The sequence below is a fragment of the Juglans regia genome, chromosome 10 (assembly GCF_001411555.2).
Source record: "Juglans regia cultivar Chandler chromosome 10, Walnut 2.0, whole genome shotgun sequence".
Lineage (NCBI taxonomy): Eukaryota > Viridiplantae > Streptophyta > Magnoliopsida > Fagales > Juglandaceae > Juglans > Juglans regia.
Window position 1 is genome coordinate 29,491,618 of NC_049910.1, and position 10,371 is coordinate 29,501,988.

The following is a 10,371-nucleotide window of genomic DNA, read 5'->3' on the forward strand; positions in this document are numbered from 1 at the left end:
CATTACACTTTCCGAAAAAAATGTTTGGAATAGTTATCTGAAAAAACACATTTCATTTATTTATTTATTTTTTATATATTTTTTTAATCATCATAAACATTTTTAAAAAAATAAAAAAAATTTACAAAATCATTAAAAAAAACTTCTTTAATTACTAAATAAACAAAAAATTCTCATTCGAGACACTTTTTGAGTCCCAAATTCGGGACCCAAAGTATTTTTCTTTTTTTTTAGCACAATATGACACAGATACCATACTTCATAATCTAGTAAATATATATTTGGATGATAATTATTTATCTCATCAAAAGTAAGAACATTTTTAATGAATAAAAAATTATATTTGTAGTTTTAAGATGTGTAAGTTACACGTTTTCATTTTGAAAAAAATAAATAAATCTAAGACCTACATGATTATTTTTTTAATGATAGATTTTCCTTTTTTTTTTCAAATGAAATACACGATATTTATATTTTCTAAAACTGTATTTAACATTATTCATATATAGTAATGATATATACACAATATATTTTACAATATATTTTATAACATTTATTTTAAAGTGAGGGTAATTTTGTAAAATAGTATTATTTTTATAAAATATTTTATTAAACTATCCTTTATTTTAAGATATAAGTACAGAAACGCTGCTGAACGGTGTCACCTATAATTGGGGAATAACGGAAACCAATAGGAAGTTGACACGTAGGCATTCCTCAGTTGTTATTGTGAAGCTGCATGCAGGGTGTGAACGCACGGATTCAGCTCCAAATCCGATTTTCTCTCTCTCTCTCTCTCCCAAATTCGATTTTCTCTCTCTCTCTCTCCCCCGAATCCGAACTTCTCTCGCGCTCTCTCTCTCTCTCTCTCCTCTGAATCCGATTTTCTCTCTCCTTCGGTAATTTCTTCTCTCCTTCGATCAACTATCCCTCTCTCCTTCGATCGACACTCCCTCTCTCATTCGATCGACTCAACCCGAAATCAACTCTCTCTGACTCTCTCAACAACAAAATCGCGCGGCTCTCTCTCTCTCTTCTTCCCTCTCTCTCCTTCGATCTCGCACGGTAATTTCTTCTCTCCTTCAGTCGGTTCTCTCTCTCCTTCCCTCTCGCTCCTTCGAGTCACTCCGATCCATCAATCTCCCTCAAGAAAACACTCACACTGTAGCACTCCGAAAGGTACTGTTTTTTCCCTTTTTTTTTTTTTTTAATCCGAAATGTTTTATTTGTAATCCCTAATTTCTAATAGTGTGTGTTTTGTTTTGTTGTAGGATTTTCAGGACATTTCGGTGTTAATTTCTCACTGTCTGCACAAAACAAGCAATTCACATGGTCAGTGTTTTTTTGCAATTGCATTTCACATGTCAGTGTTTCTTTACAATTGCATGTCATTTTCCAAACTAATAGTAGAAAACTTGAGATAAGTAAGTTGATTTGTGCAGACTTAGTGTGCTGGTAATGCTTGTTTTGGTTGTGCATTTTTTTTCTAAGGCAATTATGTGAATTTGTATAGTTGAATTGTAATTTGATAATATTGGAAATTTTTTAGTGATTGAATCCTATATTGATGATATTGTTTTATGTTGGTATGAAGGATTTTGGGTGGAGTTCGGATAGTGATGATGTTGAGATACTTACGAGTACAAATTGTCCACAAGGTGTATATGAAACTATTGAAGATGAAACTGTAGAAGATCAATGTAATGTGAATGTGGGAGATTGTGTGAATTTGGGAGACCTTGATGATAATAGAGTGAATGTGGAAAATGGAGATGGAGATGGAGATGGAGATGGAGATGGAGATGGAGTCAATTTCATTTCCACTTCTAGTAGTGGAGTTTTAGAACCGTTCATTGGGAAAGAATTTGATGAAGTTGAGGACGCCCAAGCATTTTACAAGGCGTATGCAAGACGAAAAAGTTTTGCAATGAGGACCAACCATACGCAATTATCGAGGGGGGAAAAAATTAATTGGAGTGCACTATGTTTGTACAAGGGAGGGATTTAGGCGTGAAAGTCTCAAACAAAAAGAAAGACAAATTCCCGAAACTGCTGAAACAAAGATTGGGTGTAAAGCTACTATGTGTATAAAAAAGGATGGTGATCGGTGGAAAGTATGCAAATTCGTGCCTGAACACAATCATGAGCTACTCACACCAAGAAGTACGAGTATGCTTCGTGGACATAGAGGAGTGACACGTGTGCAAAAAAATCTCATTCTCACTTTGAATGAGTCTGGTGTACCGACAAGGAAGATAATGTCGGTATTAAGCAAAGAAGCAGGTGGTGATTTTAAAATTGGTTGTATTGGAAAGGATGTAGAAAAGTTTTTGGGAAATAAAAGAAGAAAGTTGTTTGAAGAGGGAGATGCACAGAGGTTGTATGCATACTTTCTTGATCGACAGTGTAAAGAACCTGGGTTTGTGTACTCTATGCAGGTTGATGAGAATGGGTGTATGGGAAGCTGTTTTTGGGCAGATGTAAGATCAAGGTCTGCATATCAATATTTTGGAGATGTTGTCACGTTTGATGCGACGTACTTGACAAATATTTATAAGATGTCATTTGTGCCGTTCTCAGGAGTTAATCATCATCACCAAACCATAATGTTTGGTTGTGCGTTATTAGTCAATGAGACAGCTGAATCATATGTTTGGTTGCTAAGAACATGGCAAGAAGCAATACTTGGGCGTGCCCCTTCAACTATTATTACTGATGATGACAAAGCTATGGCTAAGGCCATTGCAGAGGTACTCCCAAATACAACTCACCGGTTATGCTTGTGGCATATTTTACAAAAATTTCCAGAACATTTGGCACATCTCTATAACAAGTTTCCAGACTTTCAAAAAGAGTTCCATCATTGTATCCATGATACAATAACAGCTGATGAGTTTGAGGAGGAATGGGTTACCATACTAGTGAAGTATGGTCTAGTAGGTAATGATTGGCTGCAAAATCTTTACAATCGACGAGAGAAGTGGGTTCCAGTTTATTTGCGAACCACATTTTGTGCCGGTATGTCAACCACACAAAGGAGCGAGAGCATGAATAAATTTTTCAAGGATTATGTGCGATCAAGCACGATGGTGAGTGACTTTGTGCATCAGTACGAGAAAGCATTAGATGCACGCTATTTTAAAGAGAAAGAGAAGGATGTAAGAACGAAATCGAGTAGGCCGGTTTTGAAAACATGTTGGGGAATTGAAGAAGAAGCAATCAAAGTGTATACAAGGAAGTCCTTCAGTATCTTTCAAGCTGAGCTATTCAATTGCCAACGGTACAAAGCAACAAAAGTTCAAACTGAGGGTGAAAGTAAGATGTATGAGGTGGCACCTAAGGGCAATGACAAACGTATTTATTATGTGAGTGTGGACTGTAGATCATCAACAGCAATATGTACATGTCATATGTTTGAGTTTCTGGGTATTCTTTGTAGGCATATCCTATGTGTCTTCATGAAGAAATCAAATTTAGATTGTTTGCCACCTAACTATGTTCTTGAAAGATGGACCATAAACGCTAAGAGTCGAGCTATCCGTGAAATACCAAATTATGAGGGCCATGTTTCAAATGGAGAAGATCAGATAATGCGAAAAAGTCATTTGATGATGCAGTTTTACGACATTGCAGAACTTGGCTCACAATCAAGGTTTCAAATGGAACATCTTTCTCTTGCCTTGGACAAGGTACACAAGGTGTTGCTTTTGATGGATACCATGGGAGAACAAAATCTAGAAGCCGGAGACATGTCACGTAATGAATCCCCTGCATTAAGATCACAAGTAATATCAAATTTCTCACAAACTTTACAAGATCCTCAACGGGTGCCAACGAAAGGAAGACCAAAATCTTTGCGAGCAAAGAATCCGAGAGAGACAGCATTAGTTAAGAAAAGGCGTTGTAGCATTTGTAAGATTGAGGGTCATACCAAGAACAACTGTCCTTCGTTGGGGTATAGTACAACAGATCCTTTTTTCCTTGTGTTTTAATTTAATAACTTCATTTTTATCAAATTTTTTATCTTTCATGTAGGGATGCTGGAATTACGACATTGCACAACATGTCACAAAGGGTGGATCTTGAAAGGGAAACATGAGGTAGGTGTTAAACTTGGGCGTGCAACTTCTTTGTATGGTACATGGTACTCTAATTACGTGCAAAACTGATTTTTTATTTTATTTTTTATTATGTCACAGGCTATGGAAAGATATCGATTCACCAACCCCATTCCTCTGGAAATTCAACCACTGGTGGTGGCTTATTGGCCAGTGTTGCTGCTGTTGGACTTACATATCAATCCGTTAATGATGTGTTATTTTGTCTGAGTTTTTTCATAGGAGACTCCCAAATATTGCATAATACTCCTGTAGTTTGAAGTGTGTTGGGTTTCAATTGCATGTATTGAATTAGTTTGAAGCGTGTTGGGTTTCATGGTTTGGAAAGAACGATTTAGAAATGCAGTTGATTTGGCAAACTTGTGTCACTGTTAATTATCCAAGGACATGATACTAGTTTGTTTTGGAAAGAATCGATATAGCTTATTGTGCCTAAAAATATGTTTCTTTCTTTTTAAATGTATTATTTTCGGTCTTTGATCAATAGTAGGTATCAAAGTTATTTTTAAATATTCTCAAAGTTATGTGAACATGTATATATATATATATATATATTGTTTTAGTTGAACAATATATATATGTATTATTTTCGGTCTTGGCTCACTGGTATTACTTATCTTTCTTCTTTGGGCCCCTTTTAACACTGAATGCATTGAAAGTTATTGAAAGTTACAAATTAATGCTAGTGTCTGGACGGGAGACACTAGTTCGCATCACTGGTATTATAAGTGGTATCTTAGTCGGTCCAAACTGGTCGTTGCATTGAAAGTTACAAGTTACAACTTAATAAAACTTTACAACAATTACAACACAAGTTAATAATCCTTAGTACATGATTACCGTTCAAAAGTTAAAGCAATTACAACACAAAGCAAAACAATACAAAGCCATGACAATAATAAAATTTTTAATGTTTCATTGTACTTCTTTTCCATAGCATTGAATTTTTTTTCTTCAGCGATCCTATGTTCTTGATTGATTCTGTCGTTCCTTCTCTGAGCTAACTCCAATGTCATTTTGCAACAACTGTTTTGTTCCATTTCAAAATCAAGCCATTGAAAAAATCCGCATTGTTTGTCCATCTTATATTTTGGACAATTGAAAAACCGTCTACCAAAAGTAGTATCTTTCGCAGAAATCCTTAACTTTGATGGGAGACCACAGTGACAAAGTGGTCTCTCCAACCAACCTTCATCCATTCTTCTTGAAGTCGAAGAACTTGAATTAGAACTGCTGTTAAACTTGAAAGGCAAGAACAACGAGCTCAAAAAACAGTTAGTAAGACAGTCTTGATTATATTACAGAGTATCATCATTGTACTAATTTTCTAAGATGCAATATTTTGTATCCTTATATTACATACAAAATCTCAAGCACGTATTGCATCCCATAAACTGAAACTCTAATACCTAAAAAAATATAAAAGGAAAAAACTTGGGGGATCTGTTGTATGCTAGCTTCCTTTTACTGGGATTTCACCCCACTTTGTCATTAATAAAGTTTTTGTCTTGCACAATAGAAGAAGGCTCTAACATAAAGCATGTTTTACCACAACAGAATGGTCTCTTTAGAGGGTTTATTACATTCCTCATTTGATTGCTGGTTGGCAGTGAAAGATCGGTTTGTAGCAGAATATAAATTGGGCAGGAAGGGCATCGTTGACAGACTTTTTTGTGTTGAATATGAGATGATGATTTCACTGCCAAAGAGATTCAAAATTGGGGTATGAGTTGCTGTGCTATAAGAAGCTTGGTATATAGGCAACTCGAAATTTATCTCTCCACTGGCAGCTGGAAACTATGGATTAAAACTCCGGATGCCATTGATAAAATCATATTTGAATTGAATAATTGGACGAAGCATCCATTCAAATTGCTAGTCAAGACATGCTCTCAAATTTTCTGGGGTTTGTGAGATATTAAACTTAAATCTTCTGGTATGTTAAGAACTCTTAAATATTTATAAATACTCTTAAATAAGGAAGAAATATGCAAACAATATTGCTATCGCAATTTCCTTCAAAATCATATGTTTGCGATAGAAAGTATACGGGTGCTTTAAACCTTTATTCACCAACATATATACTCTTAAATATTTATTCACCAACATTTAAACTCAGTTTCTATCATACAAACTCAGTTTCTATCGCAATTTCACCAACATTTAAACTCAGTTTCACCAACATATATACTCTTAAATCTTCTGTATATAGAAATATGCAAACTCAGTTTCTATCGCAATTTGCTTCAAAATATTTTACAACGGTACCTTCATTCTCACTGAATAGTAAGGGTTCTATCCAACTCAGATTTCTATCCAAATCTACCATCAAAATCTATCCAACTAAATTTCTATCCAAATCTAATATCAAAATCTATCCAACTAAATTTCTATCCAGCTACGTACCTTCATTATTCAGTGCAGTCGAGGGAGGGTTAGGGTTTTGAAGTTTTTTCAAGCAAGCAATGTAAAATCCTACAAAATTAAAATTTCAAAAATTAGGAATTTCAGAAAAATAAAATCATGAGAAAACATGAACAACAAAATCTAAAATATAATTACCAAAAAATCTGAGTTTTGTTTTCGGATCGAGAGACTCACCGTGACCCAAAGTTTGGGTTTTTGTATCTCGAGAATCTGGGTGGCTTCTACGTTCTTCAGTGAGGGCTTGGTGGCTTTCTTTCGGAGATTTGATATGGAGGGAAGTGAGAGACTAGGCAGATTTTGAGGACCATGCCTTTCGGATGGCACTTTTGGAGATGGAGAGAGAGAGAGAGAGCAAAATCGAGAGGGAGCACTTTCGGAGATGAAGTAATAAAACACAGAGAGAGATCGCAGAGAGAGAGGAAGTAGATTCTTCGGTTGTTATTGTGGAGATCTCGATTCGGAGAGCAGAGACTTGTTTCTCCTTCGACAGAGTGAGAGAGCAGAGCGAGGGCTTCCTTCGACAGAGTGAGAGAGCAGAGAGAGGGCTTCCTCAGAGTCGAAACGTACTGTGGCACGTGGGGAAAAGTAATCTGCTGTTTACGATGCGGTATTTGTTCATGAGCTCCAATACGTGTCAGTGGGCTATTGGTTTCCGTTAAACTCAGTTTGTAGGTGTCACCGGTGCGAAGTTATTCAAGTAATACGTTGTGAAGAATACCGCTTGTTTATAATTTTTCAAGTCCAAAAGTCTGAAAATGAAACTATCCAATGTAGTTGCAAGACGAAGTAGAATAAAGAGGGTAGAGAATTTGACCCGAAAAAAGAGAGAAGACAAGATGTACTTTCTCTCCCAAAACAAGAAGTCAGTGAATCAACGAAACTAATGGTCAAATCTGAAGATTTCATTTTTTTTTTTTTATTAATTAAAGCCATGTATGGAAATCATGTTTGACTGTCGATCACTTGTAATGTGGAGGTAAACACCAATGCAAATGGCTAACAATCTCATTAAATTTTTTGCATTGGAACTTGGATGAGTTAAATGCAAATTTTTTGCTTACAAGCTATACTATCTATTAATTATTTTATCGCTTTCTCTCTCTCTCAACTTTCTCTCTCTCTAAATAGAAGGTAAGTCACAAGAACAATAATTTAATTAAAAATTAAATTATTAATTAATATATAATCAATATAATTACATAATATGAAAAAAATAAGAAAAAAAATCATTATTATTCAAAAATAATATTTTATTATTATTTTGGTTAATAGATAGATAATCAAACGTGAGAATCTCTCTTAAATGACAAAGACAAAAAATAAAATGTGATTTTAACTAAATTTTACATTTGTCTTTACCTAAACCATTGCTAAATGCTCTAAAAGGAAAACACTACTTTGTCCTCTCATTTGTATCGCTCCATTTGATTGCTTGGTAATTTTTTTTTATTTAGTGATTAAGAAATTAATTTTAAGTGTATTAATATATATTTAAAAAAAAAAAAAATTTAAGTGTATTAAAAAATGTGAAAAAAAAATGAAAAAAAAAAACCGCCCAGCGGTAAGAGTGGAGTGGCATAGTAGCCCCACTCTGCTCTAAAAATGTATATCTCTTCTCTTTACAAATGCACAATGTGGGTAGTATTTGTGGTTGATTTAGGCAATAATTGAGAAATGAGATGACATAATGATTATGTGAATAATAATGAAATAATTTGTAAATAATATTAAAATAATTTGAAATAAGATATTTTATTGAATTTTAAAAAATGAAAGGAAAAAGAATTGTATTAAAATATTTTTATAATATAATTTTTTTTTTAATTTTAAAAAGTTGTATTATTTTGTGTGTTTTGCTTGGAAGTTTGAAAAAATTGTAATGATTGAGTAATGATTAGATAAAAAGTTTAAAATTTGAAATTGAAAATTGTTTATATTTGAGTAATATTTAGAAAAAAAATTATAAGAAATTTTGAAATAAAATAAAATAGTTTGTGGTCCCGGGCGTCTTCAGCCTAAAGATCCAGCGAATTTTTTAGTAGGGTTAGAGCATTGGCAATGGTTTCATTAAATTTATCTCTAAAATTTGATGAAAATTACATATTTTTCATAAATCCAAAATCTCCTAACCATAACCCCACATTGGATTAACCATTGTATAATGTATTAGTCAAAATAATAATATAATATTATTTTTAATAATAATTTTTTTAATTTTTTTCATATTTTACAATTATATTAACTATATATTAATTAATAATTTAATTTAATACTTAAATTATTGTTTCCCAACTTAATATATTGTGGCTCAAAATTGAGAAATAATAATTGAAGTAAATAAAATAATAGTTATAGAGTGTGAACAGTTAATCTTCAAATTTAGAGATGAACTTAAATGTATTATAGCTCAAAATTAAAAATTTTAGTGTATGCTGAATCAATGCAATGATTTTAAACATAGATTTATCAAATTTTGAAGATGACACTTATTTAATGAGTCCAACGTCAATGCTTTTAGACTTGAGCGAGTGACTACGGCTTGTTATTTAAGCGTCTTAGGTTCGATTATCAATGAGTAAGGCGCTATTATATTTATGGAAAGGAAAATGCTAATTTGACACCTAAATTTGACACATCTTTTATTTTAATTTTTTTTTACTTAATGGTTAAAGAAGTAACTATTAATGTATTAATATATTTTTTTTTATATTTTTTAAAATGATAAAAAAATTGAAAAAAAATAAAAGAGCCAAGTTGGCCTAGCGGTAATTTGGAGCGATAATTTGGAGCGGTGCTACTCAGGCAGCAGAGTAGCACCGCTTTTATGAAAATTATTTCCGATTGCTTACCCTTATTTTTTTAAATTTCTTTTATATTTAACTTTAGTTAATAAATGATCCTTTTATACTAGAAAATATAAATTTTTAAATAGAAATATTTTATGGATCTTGCTACTAGGTCATCCCGCGTGACGCGCTGACCGTGCCCCCTAATGCAAATTTTATTTTTTTATTTTTTCTTTCAATCATTTTTTTAAAATTTTAAACATTTTAAAAAATTCATAAATTCATTAATAATAACTTTTTAACAATTAAGTAAAATAAAATAAAATAAAATATTCGAGCAATCAAACGAGGGGTAATACTATGGGACGAGTTTTAGGATTGGTTTGGATTCAGATATGAAATGAGATGATTTTAGATAAAAGATGAAAGTTAAAAAAAATATTATTAGAATATTATTTTTTAATATTATTATTATTTTGAAATTTGAAAATTTTGAATTGAGATTTGAAAAAGTTGAATTGTTTATTATATTTTGTGTGAGAATTTAAAAAAATTATAATGATGAAATGAGATGATATTAAACACTTTCTGAATCCAAACGAGAGCTATCATTTTGAGATTTTGTTCAAGTTTTCTAATTTAAAATGAGAGAGATAGATAAAGGGAAATTGCTATGTAATATATTTTCATTTAGCTCATCATCTGATCGTTATAATTTTTTAAAATTTTCATACAAAATATAATAAATAATTTAATTTTTTAAAATTTTAAAATAATAATAATATTAAAAAAATAATATTCTAATAATAATTTATTCAACTTTTAACTTTCATTTAAAATCATCTCATGTTATCTCATTATTCAAACCGCACCTAATGCTTAATAAATAGTATTCTATCAATACAATGTGACGAAAGTAAAATAAAAATATTAAATTATATGTTTGTGTGATGTTGGATGATAAATATAATTTTTTTTTTAAATTTTGGAAACAGAAAGGGGCTGACTCTCCAGTTTAGATATAAAAATGATTTTATCTT

General features: G+C 32.1%; 1 protein-coding gene across 1 annotated transcript; it reads left to right on the forward strand.

Annotated features, from left to right (window-relative positions):
* The first annotated feature begins 1,588 nt into the window (after positions 1-1,588).
* Positions 1,589-4,099, forward strand: LOC118349694 (protein FAR1-RELATED SEQUENCE 5-like). Its single transcript, XM_035695230.1, has 3 exons — positions 1,589-1,902; positions 1,997-3,955; positions 4,036-4,099. Exons 1-3 carry the CDS (start codon positions 1,589-1,591, stop codon positions 4,097-4,099), a joined length of 2,337 nt encoding a protein of 778 aa, XP_035551123.1.
* The last annotated feature ends 6,272 nt before the right edge of the window (positions 4,100-10,371 follow it).

Bases quoted from the DNA above. Each gene is read 5' to 3' on its own strand.
- LOC118349694 (XM_035695230.1), top strand. From the start codon at position 1,589: ATGAAGGATTTTGGGTGGAGTTCGGATAGTGATGATGTTGAGATACTT. The intron at 1,903-1,996 runs GTATGCAAGACG...TGTTTGTACAAG, and splicing joins GCCCAAGCATTTTACAAGGC to GGAGGGATTTAGGCGTGAAA. The intron at 3,956-4,035 runs GTATAGTACAAC...TCTTTCATGTAG, and splicing joins AACAACTGTCCTTCGTTGGG to GGATGCTGGAATTACGACAT.